Genomic DNA, 22,431 nt, shown 5'->3' with positions numbered 1-22,431 from the left:
CTGTGATTTTTTAGGGTGAAAATATAGATATGGAAACAATAGATGTATAGATAGGTAGTTAGATTGAAGACAGATAAGGGACAAGTAGAAATAAAAGAAGATACAGAAGAATATTATAAGTTCCTTAGTTTTACTAAATTCTGTGTGTGTCCAGTACAAAAAAAGAAATAATTCTTTCCATTTTGGAAAAAAAAAAAAAGTACCACAATTGAAATCAGTAGCAACACCAATTCTGAAATTCTAATTTGAAGCCATGAGCCATTTAGGTCACACAAATCAAAGCAGAACACAATTTCAGAATAGCAATATTTAATATTTACATACATCAGTGAAACCAGTGATTACAGAGGTGTCCCCATTAGTATACAGACACAACACTAAGCATCCCTGGGGCAGGACAGCTGGGAACAAACAGGTGGCAGCAGTACATTTACCTTTCTGTGGGATGCTAGATACAGGTGGGTATCTTTCCTTGTACTGGTTCTGGCACGGCACAAACTGAATCTCTTGTTGAGATAAGAAACAAGAAAAAACTTCAAGGATGAGAGCAGGGCTGATGTTTAAGGGCCGTGAAGATCTCATCACTCCTGTCTCTCAATCTGACTACATACTGAGCATCCTCCTGGCTGGCTCCTTGACTTCCTTCACAGTTGAATCAATTGGTGTCTGTTTTTTTTTATGGCAGTATTGCCCAGGCTTTTCTGCTTACAATGCACATCAGATTTGAGGCCACCTGGCAAGTTTGGATGCACCTAAATCACACTGGCAAGCCTCGATGAATATTACACTCTCTTTACAATAGGTATTTCAAACTTCATAGGTCAGGCTGCTTGCTTCCAGGGTAAAGTTATGCTTCAAGGAAGTGTCTGTGTGCTCCTCTTAGCACTACTGACATTTCCTTCACCAGTTTTTGCAGAGAGTTCGTGTGCTGCATTAGAGGATGACACGTATGGCCATGTATGTGTGTGGAAGGTCTGGGTGCGCACAGAAGGCTTTCTCTCATGCTACAATACAGAAACATGAACACTTGAAAACGTAAGTGCCTCTTTTTGGAAAATGGATTCCAACGGTTTTAGATGTATTCAGGTTTTCATAACTCTCTACAGGCATTCAGGATGGATAACAATTTTCTTACAGTTTGCCTGACTCAGGGAAGTCAGGGGCATGCCCAAGAGTAGCCTTTGAGGAAGACAGTGACGCCATGGGGATTCTGAAACTTGCCAGTCATGGGCTTTGGCATGAAAGGCTTGACTATGAATGATGGTGGAGAATTACGCAGCTCCTCCTTGGGATTACTGTTGCTGTAACAGTAAGACTTACGCAATTTGCTGCCTTTCAGATTGTATCTCTGATTTGTTACTGAGCTGTGTGTAATTACTCGCCTTATTGATTTAATGTTTTTCTTTTCCAGGTAATTGCTCATGCATGTGATCTATTCTAGAACAGCCCTACAAAGCTGTGTGGAATTTAGTGAGACTTCTACACAGTCTTGTGAGGGCAAAATTGATGCTGAGGTTCTCCTTTGCACTCAGTTAAACTCTTGCTCCAAAATATGTGGTCTACATTGACCAAAATGCTCTTCCAGGGCTACTGCATGTAGCAGATGCACCTGAAGAATCAGACTTTGGTGACAGCAAGATGGCAAAGAAAGGGATTTGGATCCAGGGTGTCTGAGGGAGGCTGAAGTCTGTGTGCTTCATTTGACTCTGCAGTGCTGTGGGTGCAGCTCAATATATTTTCTGTGGATCCTAAAGTAAAACTGGGTTCCTGGGTAGCAAGGTAAGAGGAACACATGTGAGCTCAAGGTGAGTCTGGAGAAGACAGGAAACTATTTTCATCCAGGCAGAGCTATTTACATCTTGCTTTGTGCAGCTGATAAATGCACACACTGTCAGTGATTTGGTTTCCCGTGAACACAAGAGGGCAAATGGTGAGCTTCTATGTGGGGACTTTACTTTATACATAAACATGGCAGACTGGACTAGACAGATCTGTGTTCTTGACACTACCTGAATTTCAGCAGGAGTATCTAGAGAGATGAAAATCTGGAGTCTCAGATGTAAATGACACAGCCATTTTCAACCTCGATTTCTTCATTTAAAAAATCCATTTTACCCCCCTTGAAGCTGCTGAACACTTGCGGGTTTCTTTGTTCCCCCTCATAAATACAGCACAATGCATTATTTTTGTAATACAGACTTTGCAGCTCAAGGCATGTCTTGTCCCCTGCAGGTGGTTCACATTCCCGAAATGTTTGTCTGAAAGGCAGTGAATAAAAAATGGTTAATTAATAATCCAGAGGGATATCAGACTTCATGCAAGCATCTTGTACAATGAAAGCCAAGATTGGAAAGGAAGCAGTGGTGATAAATGAAATAGGAAATAAGTTTTCTACTGTTTTATAAAATGACACTTTTACTGGCAATTAAAATTCCTCTATTTCTTATATTATCCATTTTTGGAGGGCCATTACACTTCAACCAAAAGTCTTCTTGAGCGGGAACACAAATGTGCAACTGAATATGGGAAGTATCACACTTCTAAGCTATTCTGAAATATCGAGAGCTGAGTTATCCCCGTTTACACTGAGATGGAGACTGATAATGTGCAAATGCATCCGAACTGCCTCTGCTTTCCAGAAGTATTCAGTCAGGGTTTGTGCATCTCTCTCTGATTACGTACCATTACCATTAAAGAAGTGGTAAGAATTTAAAGCTCTCTGGTATCTTTTATTGCATACCAACCTTTCTTCTCCTCATACATGTGCCACACACAAAGCCAGTGAGTCCATTGATGACTTGAATTGAGCAAAGAATTGCTTCAATCACACCAAGGGCCAGGAGAATAGAGAAAAGGACAATATTCCAAAGGATGATGTTTTCAGGTTCTTTGCAAATGCTCCATGTTGTCTGATTGAACAAATAATTGTATCTGTTACAAAGAAGAATAATTGGCAATGTATTAGAAAATATGAATTTGAGAATGCTTTCACCTGTATGCCATTATAGAATAGCTTCGCATTTTCTTTACATTCTTTGAATTTGTTTGCACAGTGTGAAAAGGGAGTCTCAAATTATACTGCAGTTGGTAAATCTGATGATTCTCTTTAGCATTCCCTTTGCAGAGGTGCAATTAATGACTTTACCCATGCTTTTCTGCATGCTCACAGCAGTGCTAAATCCTAAGGGGAAAGGTATCTAATGGTTTTAAAATATTTCACCATATTATCCTTTTCTGCTGAGGTATCTCAGTCTATCCATCATCTCTAGGTCTGGCTTGAAGAGTGTGGTTGTCAAGTTTGCCTTTATAGGATCAAAAGAGATTTGTGTTTTACTTTTCAGAAGTAGGCAGAGTAGACTCAAGTCATGTTGATTTAGCAGGTTAATATGGCATAATTATCAAATACTTCCTCTTGACTCTGATGATAGTCACAGCTCATCACTCAGCTGCCTTTTGAAGGCATGGTGCGGCATGCACAAGGGGTTGCTGACAAGCACGATGGGAGAAACGTAGGCACTTTGCCTGTAGGTAAGCTCTTGGCCAAAGGGATGACCAGCTGGAACACGCCAGCTCAGAGGAGCATGAGTTTGGGTGTAGACAGTGTTGACCATCTGTTCACATAAAAAAAATAAGTTTTCTATGAAAAGAAGAACAGTGAAATCAGGGAACACAAACTGAGAGGAGCCTGTAAGTCATACTCACTCCAGAGTGTTGTTTCTGAAAGGATAGAGGTATTCTCCATCACCTGTGTCACACAGAGGGCCCCCAATCAACCCCATTGAGGAGAAGACTGCACAGTACACTCCTCCTGCAAACCCCAGCAGAGCCAGAAGCACTGACAGCAGCATCTGAAAGGGAAAAGACTTTCAGTAGCACACACACACAGGCACCGAATATCATGGAAAGCTTACATTGAATGAGAAGGAAGCTTTCTGTTTCCTACTACATGATGAAAGTCATAGAATGATATCTGTGGAATAAAAGATAGTTGAGTTCTAACTAGTTCAGCTATCCTAGATATTAAAGGGTTTCAGATGGTATGTGTTTTACTTTTAAAAGTAGGTAAGACCAGAGATTTAATCGTTCTTAGTCTTACTGTTGTAAATCCGATGAGCCATGAATGAAACTGTGATATGATGTGGTCTATTTCATATGCCTTGTCATTCCAAATTATTCTCCCAGAGCACCTCTCTCAGCCCTTGAACCAACTGAAGCAAGCAATTTCTGAACCAGGTATGAAAGCAGAGAAGTATGCATTAGTAATTTTTGCCAGTTGGTGAGAAATGTAACAGAGTCTTTCTTATTGCTGCTTTCCTTCATTTTGCAATAGCTTGAAATGTGGTAACCACCACTCATGTTGAAAATTCTGGTCCATGTGGCAGTGAATAAATGGTGGCTTCAAATGAACAGGCTGCCCAGAGAGCTGCAGTGCCCCAACCCTGGAGGTGCTCAAGGCCAGGTTGGATGGGGCCTGGGCAGCCTGAGCTGGTGGGAGTCAACCAGCCCACAGCAGGTTCCCTGAATGAGCTTTAAGGTCTCTTTTAACCCAAACCATTCTGTGTTTCTATGATAGTATTTTGGGTACCCTTTATAAGGTATTTTCTCCATTTATCTCCATGCTCTGTTTGACTTAAGCAAAAAACTGGCATAAATTGAGAATTGACACTTCTCAATGTAATGTTGTTTTTAATAATTAAATGCATAGAAAGCTATTTAATTTCAAGTGTATTTCAGATCTTATGTCAACCAGTAGTACATCAGGTGCCAAGATTTTCAAACAATAAGACATTATGTACTTTGACATTTAGATTTGTATCTTAGAGTTTTAACAAATACTAATCATGTTTTAAAAGCACATTTTGCTTATAATATACTCTTTATTTTCTCTATAAGCTGTCAGGAATATCTTCCTTTGGAGGCAGAACACATCTTTTAGACAGCATGCTCAGTCATGGGGGTTTGGGGAGGTTCTGTGTGGAGCCAGGAGTTGGACTCAGTGATTCTTGTGGGTCCCTTCCAGCATGGGACATTCTGTGTTTCTTTACCTCCACAGAACTGTTCCCTTTGTTCTGGAGCAGATTTCCACTAATGTATGGGATGTACTGCTGTCTGTAATAAGACATTCAGACAGGTGCTACTAGCGTTGCATCTGGGACAGGCAACCCACCAGTTCAGTGAAGAGTCCTTAACAAAGCTTATGGTTGTTCACAGCTCTGCCAAGAAGAGAGAAAAAACCCTGTGGCCTAAGGGTCAGGACACAAGCAAGCCTGAGGAAGCACATGGAGAATACTCCCATCCATGACTTGGGTTTGAAGCCAGGCACCTCAGCCTCCATTTCCCCATAGCCAGCAAATCACAGTGGCAACTATCAGCCCAAAAGGAAGGCCCTAATGTCAGCTGCTCTGCAGAGCTCTGTATTACAGAGAAAGATGGAAATACCCACTGTCCACCCTGGAGATTTATGACACAATCTTGAAAATAGTTCCCTATACAGGCATGTTCAAGCTGGTGGATGCAGTTTCCAACTTGCCAGAGGATGACATTACTGCTTTTTGTACATTCTTCTACAGAATTACAGAATTACGTTCTTGCCTGTTGTCAGCCTGTGAATTGACTCATTTTGTGTGTTCTTTGCCTCTATAGCAATCCCTGGATTGCAGGTTGCTGGGGTATCTTGGGAAACTTATTTCATCATACTGATTCACAATTCTGTCTGATTTTTGCCAAGCTGGATGCTCTGGTCTTTTTCTGCACGTTGGCTGAGTTGTGTCTTAGTGGAGGGTTGTGGTCAGCAAAATGCAGGCAGTCTGGTATTGTCCTGGATCAAAGCAGTGCCTGGGTTGTAGCTGATGCCTTGTCTCTCATAATAAGATCACCGGCTGTGCTTCACAGTGACGGTGAGTGACTGATACTGCATCTGAAACTCCTACCTGAGCTGATCCATTACTGCCTGTCTGTTTTCTCATTTACTTCATCTGTGAGTTCTACATCTTGGTTAAAGGACTTCATTTATGATTATGATTACTTTTATCTCAGCACAACAGACCCATTGACAATTACGATAAAAAAAGACAAATGCTTTCTTTCTATTATTGTTTTATAGTGGTTAATACTAGTACTAGTAGTACTAGTAGTACCTGTTGGTGCTAGCTTTCATGATTGTTCTTTAACACAGGATTTTCTCCTTTGAAATCTCTTGGCTTCATGCTTGGCTTCATCTCACATACTTCCTTTACTGTGCCTATGCCAAAGGTTTACTTGTCACTGAAGGGGACTCAGCTGCAGTTGTTGCTGTAGTGTAGCTGTTGAACTGGCTCTTCTTGGTGTTTGCTAGACACAGCTCCCCACTAATTCTATGGTTCTGGAGATTTTGGATATTGTTGCACATTCAATAGAAATCCAGTTTTATTAACTGTCTCATCATCTCAGCTGTTCATCATTTACCCTTGTTATACCGTTTTCACTTATCACTTTTATTTTATATATATATATATAATTTCCTCATTTGTTTTTCAATTGCAGTATTAAATCTAAGCTGGGATGCTTGAGTTTGCATAAATTCTTATTTTCTCATGGTGTTGGCCCGACTGTTTCCTGAAAATATTTTGCTATCATTTTTGCTGAATTTGCTGACTGTTTTTGCTTTCTTCTGCAGTTTCAACGCTTTATTCTTCACATAGTTTGCCTGGGTTAGCTAATGAAGACTTTTAGCATTCATTCCTCGAGCATTTGCACCAGCTGCTTTGGTGAAGTTTCTTGTGTCCCAGCTGGTACTGCTCTGCACTGCACCTTTTTTGCCCTGTTTTTCTGTTTCCGAGTTTGGTTTTGTTGGTTTTTTTTTGTTTTGGTTGTTTTTCAGGAATTATTCACCTATCTGGCTATCTGGATATCTTGCTTATCTAAGTTGGTTGGTCTGGAAAGCCGTTATAGTTATTCTTGTTCTATTACAAGAATACAACTGCTAAGGAAGGTGTAGTGGGACGTGCTGCAGTACGTTTGCTGAGGCAATGACATAAGCTGTTTTTCAAGGGGCTTTTTTCCTTGTTGTGCCAGTGCTGCTAATGCTTTCAGTGGTGTACATGCTAAGCTGCAGGACACTGAAGCACTTTCGACATCTCTTACTTTCCAAAATCTTTTCTTCATAATGCAAGAACAAGAAGCCATCTAGATGCATTGGGTACCTAAGCAGAAGCTATGCTTGGACCTCAGTGATTTGTGAGTAGCTCCAGTGAGCATTATTTCTCTGCCAGTGGGTGGAAGATGGTGGACAAGCCACCAAGACCTGTGGACCTCATTTCAGATCCTCTCAGAACTACCACTGTGCATGTCTGAGCCAGTCCCAGAGCTCCTCTGCTCTCCAGAGCCTGGTGACTCACGCCATTCCCAGTTTGGTACACAGCCCATATGGTCAGGGTGTCTGAGCAACTTTGTGGGTCTCTGTGCATTTCTTCCCACTATCCCCAAAGCAAATTTTTGCTAAGATTTTTTATCCTGAAGAAATACATCATTGGTCTTCAGATCTCCCTACAAAAGTTGCCTCTTTTATAGAATTGTACAATATCTCAAGTTGGAAGACACCTACGATGATCACTGAGTCCAACTCCTGTGGTTTCACACTACTTAGAAATCAGTTCTCCCCAAGGGCTTTGCAGGGAATATGCTCTTTAATGCCATTCATAGCAGCTTGTTTTTTGCCTGTGCATCCATCTGATATCTATTTTGGGCTACATGCTGTTTATGCAATTGGATGGCTTGTAGAGCTACTTTTGTTTCCACTGTCAAGAAATGGGCAATTTCCATGGTCCTGCAAGTCAGATATTTCAAATGTGCATTGTTCCTCATCAAGACTTTTTCCCTAGTGTAGTCTGAGAAGCTTCATCATCTGGCCATTGGCTTTCTTTCTACAGATAGAGCAGAACATAAACCATTTTCTAAATGATGTTTGCTGTATGCCTTTTATAACAGCAAATTAGAATCATAGAACTGTAGAAATCCTGAGTGGGAAGGGACCCATAAGGATTATCCAGTTCAAATAAGGCAGAGGAAGAACAGTTTGTCCATTACCTTTCAGTGCTGGGAAAGTATAGACAGGACATCTGGCCACCAACGGGCATAGCTGGGACATCTCAGACATCAAAAGGAGGGTGGTGGTGAGCAGAGGAGCATGTGGAAGTGTGCAGATGAGGGCTACTGGCAACACTGTGATACCACCAGAGGCCATGGGCTGAGGGAGAAACACAGCCTGTCCTGGGACAGTTGACTTTCGCTGTGCACTGTTTATTGTTGGGAGGAAGGGAGGCTGGAGAGCTCACATCCCAGCTCTGCAGTTGGCCTGCTTGGCCATCATTAGCAAATTCTCCTTGATGTGAACGTGACATTCATTAAAATCAGTGTAATGGCTTGTCCTTTGGGACATACTCACTGACATCCTAATGAAGAATGTTATTTTTGTGTTACTAAGTAAAATGAAAATCTTGAAGAGGTAAAGATCATTTCATGGATCAAACTAAACATTAATTGGAGAGTACAGAAGTGCTTTATTGGATGGAATCTCTTACTATAGGTTGCTCTTGGGGGGGATACAGACTGGAAAAAAAAAAACATAAGTCAGTTTATTCCTGCTAATGATGATGGCCTCAGAGATGTCTGTGCCCTGGGCATGAAAATTAATGGACATGTCTGTATAATATGCTGCTTTATAATCTTAATTATCAAGAGGAAAAGTCTCTCTGGCCTTTGTCTGGATGACAGAGAGTTTAAATTGCATTTGCACCTCTCATGTACACAGCTCTTGAGCAAATGCATGCCATGGGTGAGAGCCTCCCATGGGGACCGGCCCTTGGAAAGCAGTGCTGGTTCCTAAGCGCCAGCTGTGGAAGCTCAGGCTTTTAGCAGGTGCCCTGTCTGCCCATATAGAGGTAAGTAGGAACAAATCTATGGAAAATTGCCATGGAGGAGTTTGGAGGAAAGAGGACCATCACTTCAAGCAGGAGGAAGCAGGAGACATACCTTACTTTTTGCAAGGTGAGGTGAAGTCTCTTTGCTTCCCCTACCCTCAGTGCTGTGGCTAAATGCCCCAGTACCTGCCCTGGCTGAGTACAATTCCCTTCATATCAGTGTCTGCAATATCATTACATTCTTGTGAGCTAAATGAGCTCTCAGCCCCAGCCCAGGGACGCTGCAAATCAAGCTCTTCTTCTGCATTTCCATGACTTGGCTGCTGATGGTGGTGTGACGGTTTGTTATTTTACATTTCCACCTGCTGAGCAGCCATTTCAGAGCTATTGTGCAAACCCCACAGCACCATTTCAACACATCTACTTACCCCACATCTGTTAGCGCAACATCCTGCTCCGCCTGCTCCCAGCATCATGAATGCTGGCAAAATAACCTGCGAGAAAAGCATAAGTTGGATTGGCGCACAGTCCTTCTGCTTGGGTGGCTGTTAAAGTCTAGGAGCTGAAGCTTCACGTTCCTCAAATGCAAACTACCTTCTGGCTCATCTCTGCGAATTACACCAATTGAGGTGCCCTTGCTTGCTGAAAGTAACTAAGGAAGAAGAGTGGCATTACAGTTGTCTGGCAAGCTTCTAACTCAGTAATTCTGCCTGCTAAAGCTATCTGAAGCTATACTGCTTATTTTTAGCAGGAGATTGTTTGGGTTTGTTCTGACAAAATATGATTTCTGCTCTTGAAATATTTCCTCCTGCTCCACTATTAGAGTTTGCTACTGAGCAGTGGAGGTAAGAGACCAACTATTTTGCCTTTTGCTGGTCTCAAACTTGAATCTCTATCCTCCACCTCCCATTTAAGTGCTAGGAAAGCTGCACTGGTCAGTCAGTCTCTCTCCCTGACCCAAGCTGGGAGTGCTCCAATGGATGGGCCTGGAGGAGTATCTGTAGGAAGCAGGCTGTGGTCAGGTCATTGGGGTTTAGATAAAGCCATCCACATCTTGCTTGCATAAGCCATAGTGATGATTTGTGCCATGCCCTCTTTCCTCTCCCTCAGTTGAATGTTTTATCCTGTGGGATAGTGCCTGAGCTGGAATGGGAATTTTGCATTTTCATGAAAAAAAATATAATAAAGATAAACATGTTGTCTTGATAGAGTAAAAATTTCCATGAGCCAAAACAAAACCTTTCCCTCTTGACTTTCACTTTAGTAGAATCTAGAGATTTCTGTATCCCTGCAGAATAGGGATCATAGACTCACGGAATCATTAAGATTGGAAAAGACCTCCAAGATCACCTTGTTCAACCATCAACCCATCCTCACCATGCCCACACACCACGTCCCTCAGTGTCACATGCACACAGTTTTTTAACATCTCCAGAGATGATGACTCCACCACCTTCCTGGGCAGCCCGTGCCAGTGTGTCACCACTATTTTTGAGAAGATTTGCTAATATCCAATCTGACCCTCCTCCAGCACAACTTTAGTTACGGTAGTTTAAATTCTTTATGCATCCTGGTCTAAATTATAATTGGGAAATCAGTTTTAAGCTTCCTGAAACACATCTAGCTTTTGTTCTTCGTGCTAAGCATCCAGAAAACCTTCACAATGGATTTCACTCGGCAGGGAACTCCCAGTTCACATCAGCTTTCTCCATGGTAATGAACGGGTGGATCTGGACAGATACAGGGCAGTCAGCAACCATCTGTGTCTCAGGACATCATGGCACTTACGCAGGTGCACTGGAGATAGGGAAGGCTGCATTTAGTTTGGTAGCTAGAGGGCAAGAAAGCTTTTTATCAGTCTAGCTTTACAGCCAAAGTGCGCCTGCTGCCTTCCGTCTGCCCACCACTGTTACTGCATGCATTTCACAGAGCTGTGTAAGAAAACAGTATCTTACAAAGTAGGAAATGGTCCCTGTAAAGTTAATGAAAGGAGGAGGAAAAAAAAAGAAAAAGAAAAAAGAAAAACGGAAAAGATGTAAAATCAGCATGATGAGATGTTGTCTCATGTAGGAGATGAAAAGCAGAATGTCCACAGTGAATGAAGTCCAGGGAATTTATGTGTATAGTGTGAATATCCATTTAAGACTGTGCAGGACAGTGTTACAAAACCTCCTCAGACTTGTAGCCCCGAAACATTTCCTGGTGAATTTACTCCCAGTTACATTTTATGCTCCCCTCAGGGACAGCCTCCAGCACCTACAGTGGTTGTTCAACCACAGATGGAGTCTTGCAAGGGTAGAAAAGTGAGATTAAAAGACCTTATAGCCAACTCTTAAACACAAGTGGTCCCCAAGGCAGTACATTGCCACCTGGCTTTCAGGGGGAGCTAGCACTTCATCCCATTGAGTGAGTGTGTACCCTTTCCTTCAGAAATCTCTCTTCATCAGAGGCTTCTCATCTAAGCTGTAAGCACTTTAATTTATTAGCCTGGCTCATCATGAAGGGTCTGCCTGGCAGCTTTTTTCTTTCTTTTTCTTTTTTTCACTGTCTGATTATAAACACCTGCTTTTTGATCCAGAAAGGAGAATTTGCTAGATTTGGCTGCTGTCTGTAAAATGAGGACTGCAAGTGAGCCATGACTGAAACAGGCATTTCCCAGTGCTTCACACAGGCTTCCCATTAGGAACGATGTTACTATGGCACATGGAATCTTCATTTCTTCATAACCTAATCTTTGGAAATAAGTAAATGGAAAGGTTTTCATGTCATATAAGTTCCCATTAGAGAAGCAACAGGAGGAGAAAGAAAGAGCGAGACTGGCTGCTCAGCTGAGGAGTGTGCTGAAGAGCTGGGTATCCATCAGTGGGTTGAATTTCCAGTTGGAGGCAAGTATGTTTTCATGGCAGAGATCTATGCAGCCCAGTCTTTCTTATTGTGGAGTCAGGATACTGCCCGGGCTCCAGTCATGGTGTATTCTTGCCCTCTGCATTACCTCTCCTATGGCCCAGGAGCCAGATGCCATTTTTCCATGCTTCCAGCACCTGGAAGATGGAGCTGATGATCTTTCCCTACTCCACCTGTGGGCATTTCTCATAGTGTCTTCTGGAAAACATGTACACTCAATGGCAGTGTTTGTGGCTTGATAATTACTCCTACTGCTGGTGTCTGTGTTTTGAAGGCCAATGCAAATGCTTCCTTCCCTCTCCCTTTGCTGTTCTCATTTTTAAAGTATGCAGTGCTGACCACAGGAAAGCCTCTGTGGCAGCCTTAAAAGAAGGCACGTTTTGAATGAGCTTGTGATGCTTTCATGCTTAACATTTGCCTTTCCTTTCATTGAACGCCAATGACTCCTGGGCTTGCAGTGATACCAATTTTCCACCAGTCTCTCATGTAGTTCCTCCTTTAAGCTTCCTTCCACACACTCATTGCTTACGTTCAAGCTCAGAGTGAGTAATATGCCCAAGTAGCAGCTAGAAGAAGAAGCAGGTAAGCTGCTGGTGGGGAACAATTTATTGAATGATCTTATACCACATTTCTGCAGGGGGAAATATAAGTCTGAACCACATCCATTGTAGTTCTCTATAGACTTAAGTGCTAGCTGGCCCAACTGAATAAGGTTTACATCTTTCTAAGTTAATTATTTCTAAACATTTGGTTTTCTGATGTGCAGGTAGCCGTCTCTGCACCAATTTACCATCTGCCTGGGCTACATGTCATCCACTGCTTGTCATATGCTTGTCACTTGCTCAGCTTTTTGTCTGCACCTGAGTGGATAACTGAAAGAACATGCACAGAGTAGGCTTCTAATGAACTGGAAATATCGCTGTTCCCAAATATGTTCCCTTCTGGTTATGGATATTCAATTTTTTTCTGAGTCTTGGAATGGAGAACTGGTCACAGAACAGCACGCACAAACCAGATCAAATCCAAGAGGAGCTGAGTATGGAGGAGCGTGGGAGGCATTTGGCGTGCAAGTCCTTTTCAGCTCCACATTCACACAGTGGTGGCTGGGTCACTAATGAACACCTACCAAAACACATTTCAGTTTTGCCCTTAATATTTTTAGATAGGTTCTGTGAGAATAAAATCAGTGAGAGGAATAAGGAAGGATTGTATCCAAGGTGAAAGCTCACCACCTGTGACTAGCTTAGGACCTCATCTGTGCTTCGACTGCAAAGACATGATCACCCACATCACTGTTCTTCACAGTGGAAAGGCAGTCTTACTCATGATCTGAAGAAGCTGATGTTTATTTCAGGAACTGGGGCTTCTTTAGTCTTGAATGCACTTTCTCATCTCTGCACTCTACCTTCCCAGTTAACCTACTCGGATATTTCTGAAAAGGAACTAACATGATTTGTGTTACATTAACAGAAGTTCTACAAAACATAAACAGAGGAAACTCTTCTCTCTTACCAGTATTCCAGCTCCCAGAATGCCTTGGAAAAACCAGACCAGATCAGTTATCTCACTGAGCTGCAGAACTTGTCCATTGGGGAAGAACAGGAGGATGTTGGAGACTATAGCACACGCAGCCAGCGGGAACAGGGTGATCCCAATGCACCTCGAACACTTCCCTGTGCACATGGTGGCTCACTGCTGGGGAAAGATGCAGTAAGGTTTGGATTACTGCTGCACTGGAGGCACAGAATTTCAGCAGTTTTCCTTCTCAGGGAAAGAGTTGTGAAACAAGAAATGTTCTAGTTAAGACTGACATGCACAATATTGTCATACAAAGCCTGTTCTCTTCATAGCCTTTATTTAAAATGGAATTATTCCAAACTGGATTGTTTAAATTAGATTTATTTAAAATTACCAGGAATAAACAGATGTTGGTATGAAATGGATGGAGAGTTATATTTCAGTTGTTGATGGGTGATTGCCTGACCATTGGGAACATTGAGAACACCACTGTGGCCATACAAATGGATACCCTACCTGGCAGATTTTGACTTCAGTCAAAACTATAGAGACAGTAAGGTGGATAAACTTTCATGGCTGTTTCCTGTGACATGATAAATCTACAGATAAGGGTAGATAAGACTATGGGTTATGAATCTGTTTGGCACCCATAATAGCGTATCTGGAAAAATTGTAAGCACATCTAATTGCATGCTAAGGGTAGGTCAGAGAGTCATCTCACCTCATTTTCAGAGATCTGCCTTAATGTGTAAAACTGCAGCTTAACATTTCACAGTGGTCAACATTTTTTCTTTTAAACCCGAAGAATCACTTTTTGCAATCAAAGAATAATCACAGATAAGGCTCTGGTTGGAAGAGATCTCTCTGCGGGTCTCCAGCCCAACCTCCTGCTGAAACCAGGGCTGCCACCAACACTAGGTATCTGCATTGGTCCTAACTTTGCGTGGCTGAGCCTTGAAAACCCCCAAGCATGGAGTTAAGATCATTACTTTTGGTGACTCACTGCAGGACTGCCACATCATCTGAGTGAATACATCTTTCCTCATGTCTTACATGAACTTCACAAGCTGGAAACACTTCTGTTGCTCCTTATTTTATCCTCTCCTGCCACTCCGTCACCCTTGTCACTCCCTCCAGTAGTAGTGTAGGTTGCTATTAGATTCCCATTCACCAAACCAAACAACTCCAGTTCCTACTACACCCAAGCTGCGATCTATAGCCAAATACAAGGCCGATCAGTACAGATCTGGATCCATATACATTTCTCCAAGTAGGACTGGGAGATTCAGACTCCTGGAAAGGAGGTTACTAGGTTACTGAACTTTCACGTTGCCGTTAACTTTATAATGGAACAAACTGATCACAACTTCTTCATGATCAGGAAGTATAGCCTGGAGATAAGAATGCTCTGGAGAGACCTTATTGTGGCCTTTCAGTATTTAAAAGGGGCTTATAAGAAAGATAGAGAAAGGCTTTTCACCAGGGCTCGTAGGGACAAGACAAGGGACAATGGTTTTAAATTGCAAGAGGGTAGATTTAGATTGGATATTAGAAAAAAAATTTTCATGGTGAGGCACTGGAACAGATTGCCCAAGAAAGCTGTGGATACCCCATCCCTGCAAGAGTTCAAGACCAGGTTGCGTGGGGTCCTGGGCAGCCTGATCTAGTGAGAGATGTCCTTACCCTTGACAGGACATTAGAGGAGATGATCTTCAAAGTCCTTTCTAAACCAAACCATTCTGCAGTTCTTATCATCACTTCATTACAGTTTAAGGCTTTCAAATGCATAAAACCTCAACATTTAAATCTATAAGTTTCTGCCCTCAGAGAAAGTTGATGGCTTTTGACAAAGCCATCAATGTTCATCCATGTTCATCATGTTTATGATGAACAAGTTATAGAAGAAGGAAGGCGATTTGGATACCCATCCTTTTGTTACACTGTGTTATTCGTGCACACACACCTGTGCACACAAGTATGCCTTCGTTTGTTATGTGCAAATAGTTTTTACAATAGCCAAGGCAGTAAACAATGAAATGTGCCTCAATTTAGTCATGTGCATTGACTAATCCTGCAAGTTCTGTGTCAAAAGTTCATGTTGGGAAGGTATTAAGCAGGCTGGGAGTACATAAATCAGTCTGAGTTGTGTTCCCAAGCAAAAGGCCCAAATGGGACAGAACAGGAACCTATTTGAGAAAACCAGAGGCGTACTGAACCCAGCTTCATTGACAGAATGAAGACAGCGGAAAAAATGAGGTAAGGCATGAAGACAGACCTCTGATTTGGAGGGATGCAGGATGTTGCTGCAAGGTCTTTGAGATTGCCAGAGACTTCTGAGTTTGCATTTCTACAGCAATACAGTAAAAAATTGATCTCTGTGACTATGAATTTAATAAGAGCACTCTGCTTATCTGCATTATTTTCTGAGTACTTCATAATCACATTATGTGTTTTAATCCAGCTTTAAAATGAGTTATCCAGCATTAAACTATTTCAGAAAGGAACATTTAACAGAAGTGTTTCTTAGTTTATGGTCATTGCCTGTTGTTTATATAATGCTCAAATTTGGGCAAGGCATTTTGCAAGCATCTGGATGAAAAAGAAAACAACTGGCTTCAAAAGATGAAAGTCTAACCAAACAAACAATGTGTAAAGGAAGGATGAAGCAGGGAGGGGATGGAAAAAATACTGGACATTTTAACTGTCTTTATCCAAATACCCAATGCATTTTTATGCTGACCTATTCCTGCCCATTTTTTCTCACTTTATTCCCACATTTGCTTTTCCAAACATTTGCCCAACCTCATTTGCTCCCTCACAGAGAGAAGCAAGCAAGCACAGGCACAGCACAGGCACAGCCTTGCCTCCTCCCATTTAGCTGAGCATCTTTCACACGTAGCCGCAGGGCCTGGTTCTCACCCGGTGCACAGGAGCACAACGTCGCTTAGGCTGGAAGAGTGCAGATTTATTCTGGGAGGGTTCCAGCCCTGACCTATCTCAACACCACTTTCTGCTGAAAGGAGAATTGCCACAATTACCAAACCTAATGAGAGCCTTCACTGCCAGAATCAATGCAGCTGTTCTACCTGCACACATCAGATGATATGGCCATGTTATTATGGCTTAGGAAAACACTCTGGATTGCCAGAAGCGCTCAAAATGCTTTATTAATTCAGCAAACAAAAGCACTCTCTGTTTGCAGCTTTGTTAGGCAAGGCAGCAAGAGTGAGCTTCTAATTGTTAGCTAGGGTTTTAGAAGGTTTTGCTTCATAACGCAAATGGAAGAAGGCAAACACCTGTGCTTACCAGAACCAAAATGGCCTCCAGGCCCCAGAGCTTCCCACAGCCGGCGTCCAGCTTCCCAGCTCCTCTCTCCTGGAGTGTGGCAGCCCAAAAGAGCACAGCAATATTTTCAGGTGTTGACCTCTATTAAACAAACAGTGGTTCCTCTCCAGAGAGTGAGGAAATACCCCAACTTCCCGCTGGTTGGCCAGCGCAGTGCTTGCGTGCCACCCTGTCCAATTGATTATTTGAGGGCAGTGTTCCAGTGGTCAATGCCTTGGTGCCCCAGGACACAAATTTGGGATCCGTGGAGCCTTCTGTGCTGCCACAACCCTTTCAGCTGTGAGAATATGAAGAGGAGAGGAGAGGTGAAAAAGCACAAAAGGGAGCAAGCTCTGCAATGCAGAAAATGTGGTCAAAGCACAAGAAAATGGCGCAGTAATGTCCAGCCGTTGGTGCAGAGTTGTCTTCTGCACAACAGGCTTTCATCTGTTAAAATTTGGCTTTGGCTTTACTCCAAAACACTGTGCTTTCAGCCCAAAAGGGAAGATGGATTGATAGCTTTTGTGCAGATAATACTTTTTCAGGGAAGAAACTGAGTTTTTGTGAATGTTCACACGCTCTGCCTCACCACTTTTCTTCTGTTAGTAGCCGGGGCTCATCTTTGGAAAAAGTTTCACACTATGAAAGTTTGGTCATTTTGGGTAGAATCCAACTCACGTGACTTCAGATGTCTGCAAGGTACACACCATCTTAGGCTATGTTTATTCCTGGTGAAAAAACTCTTTTGAGGAAAAAAAAATCACTCAACCTATTTAAGAAACTACTGCAGGTTTGTTCGAACACTTATTCTAGGCCTCCCAGTTCAAAAAAGACACGGATCTCCTGGAAGGGGTCCACAGAGAGCCACAAAGATGAGGACCTGGAGCATCTCCCATTTGAGGAAAAGCTGAGTAACCTGGCTTTGTTCAGCCTGGGGAAAAGAAGACTGAGAGGGGAGCTGATAAATGCTTATAAACATCTGAAGGGAGGTGGGAGGCAAATGAATGAGGCCAGGCTCTTGTTGACGGTGTGTAGCGTTAGGACAAGGAGTATTGGCCTAAAACTTGAACATAGGAAGTTCTGAACAAACATGCAGAAGAACTTTTTTACAGTATGGATGATTGAGTACTGGGACAGGTTTCCCAGAGAGGTTGTGGAGTCTCCTTCTGTGGACATATTCAAGAACCATCTGGGCGCCTACCTGTGTGACCAATTGTAGGGAACCTGCTTTAGCAGGGGGTTGGACTCAATGATCTCTCGAGGTCCCTTCCAACCTCTGCAATTCTGTGAAATACATTAAATACAGATGTTTGGATCTTGCAGTCAGATGGACCTCATCCATGAGGACAACCAGTGTGGCAGCATGGCTACAAAAACACATGGCAAAGCCTGGGACATCAGATCCCAGGCTGCATGCTTAATACAACCAGCAGCAAAGGGTGCAAGAAAAGCTGTAATCATCCTTACTCAACTGTATTGAAAATCTTGAAAAGTCCATAGAGTAATCTCAGGCAAACAAAATTATTTATGGTATAAATTGCGTAAGAGGTGGTAATGAACTGAGATGAACTGTTGAATCCATGCCCCAAACTTCAGATACCATCAGTAGCCACAATATTTCGTCACATTTCCCCTGGTTGTGCTTTAAACTCACAGGAAAGAAACAGTGAATGAACCAGAAAAATTAAAATTTGCAAGTAAGTTTCAGATAGTCTGACAGGGCAAAAACAAAAGGTCTGTCATTTAAAGACTTCAGTTTAGAACAACTTAAAGACCATCAGCAGTTTACTCTGCTAGGTGGGCCAGCTGGGGAAGACTGTCAGCTTTTGTAATGAGTTAAGAAGCAAATAAGGAAAGTTCATAATGATACTTAAGATGAACCTCCTCTTAAGTCTCATATCCTGATTGCTTGGAGTTTTGGTAGACTCATAATATCTCTAAGATCCTATCTTTCCTATTCTCATCTAGCTAAAGATCTCATTTGGGGTCAGAATCTGTGACTTGGATTCTGTTTTTCTCTTATTTTGCCCAGTTCATAGACCTCTGGGATGGTGTGCAAGGTTCACCCCTGCACTTTCTCATCGAAACTGTGTCCTCTCTGTGTTCCTTTGCTGACCTTTGGAAATTTCTTCCTTTCATTTTCCACAGCCTATCTTTATCTATAACATCATTTAGTGTCTAGATGACTTGATACCTGGACTCAACTGTCTCTTAACCTCAGATATTTCTCAGTGCCATTTGCCACAGAACACTTAATAGTTTTTCAAACAAGTGTAATGAGCAGAACAAATATTGTACTGTGCTTTTCCATTAGCTACAGAAAGCTGTTGTCTTTTGTACTGCTGCAGAGATTTAGAACTGTTTGGGACAAATTCAGTGTTGTCATTGGTGTTTGTGCAGCGCTTTGTGACATTCAAGCCATTACTGAAAAATAAATATACTGGTGAGCTGTATTAAACACAGTTCTGTCTTACTGCTTCAGGATTATGTATAGATTTGCAGTTCAGAATTGCAGATTACTGAGTAAGATCTGCATTCAGTCTTTGATGAGTACTGAACAGTCTCTGCCTAGCTTAAAATGCAGAAATCTAGCCCTTTCCCTCTGACCACAAAGGGAAAGGCATTAAGAATATAGGAGCAGGCCCATTTTATACCTGCTGAAGACTTTTCCACTGAGAAAAGAAGAGCAGCACAGAATAAGGCAGAGCACAGGATGTTTAATCCTATGTTTTCAGTCACCAAAGTGAAGACTGTATTAGCATCAGAGAGCTTAGCTCCGCTCTTGTCTGTTTTTTTGTAAGTGTTCAACTTCTCTGAAGTGACAGACTAAAGAAGTGGAAAAACGAACTAACAAAACACAAACCAAAACACCAAAACCCATGAAATATTCATCAGAACTGAATGCTGTCTGTGAAGTGTTTTGTGGCTGAGTGTTTACAATTGTGTACATCTATTTTTCCCTCTGCAGTATCGACTTTGAAGGCAATGAAAACATTCTGTGTTCCACTGATCGATGCCTGCTGATTATATTGACTCACTGTGCATGAGCTCTGGTCCTCGTTTTATTTCTACCCTGTTAGCCAAAAACTCTTAGTTAATTTTCCAGTTTCATTTTATAGCACATGTAGAGAAGAGATATAAATATGCAAATGCTCCTGTTCATCAAGCTAGGCATGAAAACAGATCCAGCATTACAGTTTCCCTGTGTGGTGCAACGTGTGAGTTAGAAACTGAAGATCTGTGGCCGCATGCGTTTCTGAAGGGCGTATCTGACTGCCCACTTCTCTATTAATAGATGTGTCCCACTTGGAGTGCAGATGCAGCACTAATCAGAAAATGCTTTTTTGTTGTTGATACTCTGTGTAAAAAGGAGCCAGGCAGTTCTGCTGCTATTTATTTGAGTATAAGTTCCAAGTGAAGTCAGAGAGTTATCCCAAGTGCACAGCGATGCTCCACTCAGTTCAGTGTATTCCTCTTTGGGACCAGGGCACAAACAATCTGTTGTTGCTGCTTCCCATGACACTTTGAAGGAAAAGGAGGCTTTCTTGAGGAAGAACCACTGTGCCCAGTCAAAATGCTGCCAGGAGAGGTGAGCTGGCCCTGAGCAGGTCTGTGGGCTGGGCATTGAGCCCCAGCTGGCCCTACTGTTCTGGGGCAGGCACCAGCTAACAGGCCTGCCTGTATCCAGGAGTATCAGGAGCACAGGTTTTCGCTCTCTGGCACATCATTGCCTCTAGGGACGCTCATGTCACCACCAGGAGACAGTCTGTTGGGAATGAGCCCTGTGGCTATCAGTCTCTGTGCCCAGAGCACCCTAGATTTGCACAGCTGATGCTCTGCATAGGATCTCCTGTATGCTGGGGTGTTGGGAACAGTACTGAAATGACATCTGGCAAAGACCACATAGCAAAGCAATTACCCACCTCTTGTGTGGATAGATGCATGTTGGTTTTATTCCAAAGCTCATTTTATTTTGTTACCCAGCTGTTTTGTCCAGGGAAAGCATGGTGCCAGTGCCCCTGTTTTTTGAAATGCTAGTGAACCATGACCTGTGGCCAGGGGTTGTTTGTGCACCTCACACCGAGCAACAACGTCGCTCTCCAATATTAAAATAATTAGAGGTTTGTGCTTTCATTTTGCTGGTTTCATGCAACACTACTTTCTGGTTTTGGCTGAGAGGCATTTCTCACCCCCATGTTTTCTCACTGGGGTTTGTCCCAGTCTGTGCTCAGTGCAGGTGAATGAGGAGCTAAAAACAGGATCCATTGGAAATACCCCTGGTTACCTGGTTAAATGGGAGAAATGGTACTTCTTATGCTGATTCCTCCTCTCTCTTCCTAACTTGATCTTTCTCTCGCAGAGCCGTCACTAATGAGGAGTGAACATTGGGAATATGTTACAGAAACTGCCAGAAGGCCAATAACATCCTGGGTTCCATCAGAAGATGAGTGGCCAGCAGGGTGAGGGAGGTGAATGTGTCCCTCTACTCTGCCCTCATGAGGCCCCAGCTGGAGTATTGTGTCCAGGTCTGGGGCATCCAACACAGGAAAGATGTGGAGCTGTTGGAAAGAGTCCAGAGGAGCGCCATGAAGATGATCGGAAGACTGGAGCACCTTCCCTACAAAGACAGGATGATGGAGACCTCACTGCAGCCTTCCAGTATTTAAAGGGAGTTTGTAAATGTGAGGAAAGTCAACTTTTTACATGGGTAGATAGTGATAGAAAAAGGGGGAATGGTTTTAAACTAAAGGAGGGAAGATTTTGATCTGATGTCAAAGGGAAGTTTTTTACTGAGAGAGTGGTGAGGTGCTGAACAGGCTGCCCAGAGAGGCTGTAAATGCTCCATCCCTGGAGGTGTTCACAGCCAGGTTGGAACAATCCCTGGATTGCTCATAGCAATCTGATCCAGTACCTGCATGTGCCAGGGGAGTTGGAACTTGGTGATCCTTGGGGTCCCTTCCAACCCAATTCATTCTGTGATTCTATGAAGTCCATGTTTTGTTAAAAATTGCTGATTGTGCTTGAAAACTGTTTGACACTATCAGGAAGGAAGATGTCTGTAGCTCAGGTTGATATTTCTGGTCAGAAGGAGAAACCTTTGACTTGACTGGGGAAACTGAAAACCTAGTTTGAGGCTGAGGCACCTGTGACAGCAGCTGAAGCAGAGAGAGGAGAGCATATCAGCCTGTAGGCTGAGTGATCACTCGGTGTCTTGTTATTCTGAGGGGACTGTCCTGCCTTCCAGTGTCCCCATCTGGTTTGATGCCAAAAGAAAAAAAAAAAGAAAATCAATCCTGATTGTGCTGGTGTAACTGTGATGTGATGTTTCAAACATGTAAACAAGGCCAGGTTTCTAGGCAGAATTACTGCTTGCCAGCATCTACTTACTGCATATTTAAGCCTGCATTGGAGAAATAGATATATGTGGGAAAAAATGGGTGAGCCTTTGGAAATGCATCAGCTCTTCAAGTCCAGAGATCTGTCTGGTTTTTTTCCAGCTGGTTGAAGAGAGTATAGTGCATCTCCTCTGCCCCTGGAGTGGTTAGTATGGGCCAACAGAATGTCAAAAGGATATTTTACATCTTTACATGCCACCTCTAACAGAACGGCCCAAGGCAATTAGAGCAATACTTTCCAAAGTGCTTGGCTTCTAAAAGTGATTCTCTGATTGCACAGACAACTGCATCACAGAACTTTCAGAGAAATGAAGCAATCTCCATCTTCAAGCTAATTAGACTTTGCTGTTTCTGTCACCACCACTGGAAGGCAGTTTCAGGAGTTTTCCAGA

General features: G+C 42.7%; 1 protein-coding gene across 2 annotated transcripts; it reads right to left on the bottom strand.

The window, feature by feature from the left end:
* Positions 1–161: 161 nt before the first annotated feature.
* LOC125686148 (transmembrane 4 L6 family member 1-like) lies at positions 162–16,737 on the bottom strand. 2 transcript variants are annotated; one of them, XM_048929869.1, is made up of 6 exons: positions 16,626–16,737; positions 13,314–13,493; positions 9,326–9,391; positions 3,703–3,848; positions 2,745–2,931; positions 162–2,258 (listed from the first exon to the last, which is right to left on the bottom strand). In XM_048929869.1, exons 2-6 carry the CDS (start codon positions 13,482–13,484, stop codon positions 2,238–2,240), a joined length of 591 nt encoding a protein of 196 aa, XP_048785826.1. In that variant the 5' UTR covers positions 13,485–13,493; positions 16,626–16,737; the 3' UTR covers positions 162–2,237. The 2 variants fall into 2 exon arrangements, with proteins under 2 accessions (XP_048785826.1, XP_048785818.1); XM_048929861.1 differs by having other exon boundaries at positions 164–2,258; positions 13,314–13,496.
* Between the last annotated feature and the right edge of the window lie 5,694 nt (positions 16,738–22,431).

Source organism: Lagopus muta, chromosome 1, assembly GCF_023343835.1.
Source record: "Lagopus muta isolate bLagMut1 chromosome 1, bLagMut1 primary, whole genome shotgun sequence".
In the NCBI taxonomy this organism is placed as follows: Eukaryota; Metazoa; Chordata; class Aves; order Galliformes; family Phasianidae; genus Lagopus; species Lagopus muta.
This window is presented reverse-complemented; position numbering and strand designations above follow the sequence as displayed.

Excerpts from the sequence above, each read along its gene's own strand:
- LOC125686148 (XM_048929869.1), bottom strand. The coding sequence starts at position 13,484 with ATGTGCACAGGGAAGTGTTCGAGGTGCATTGGGATCACCCTGTTCCCG. Across the intron at positions 9,392-13,313 it reads TTCTGGGAGCTGGAATACTG|GTTATTTTGCCAGCATTCAT; the intron begins GTAAGAGAGAAG and ends CTTTTCTCGCAG. Across the intron at positions 3,849-9,325 it reads GTTGCGCTAACAGATGTGGG|ATGCTGCTGTCAGTGCTTCT; the intron begins GTAAGTAGATGT and ends TTTCCCTTTCAG.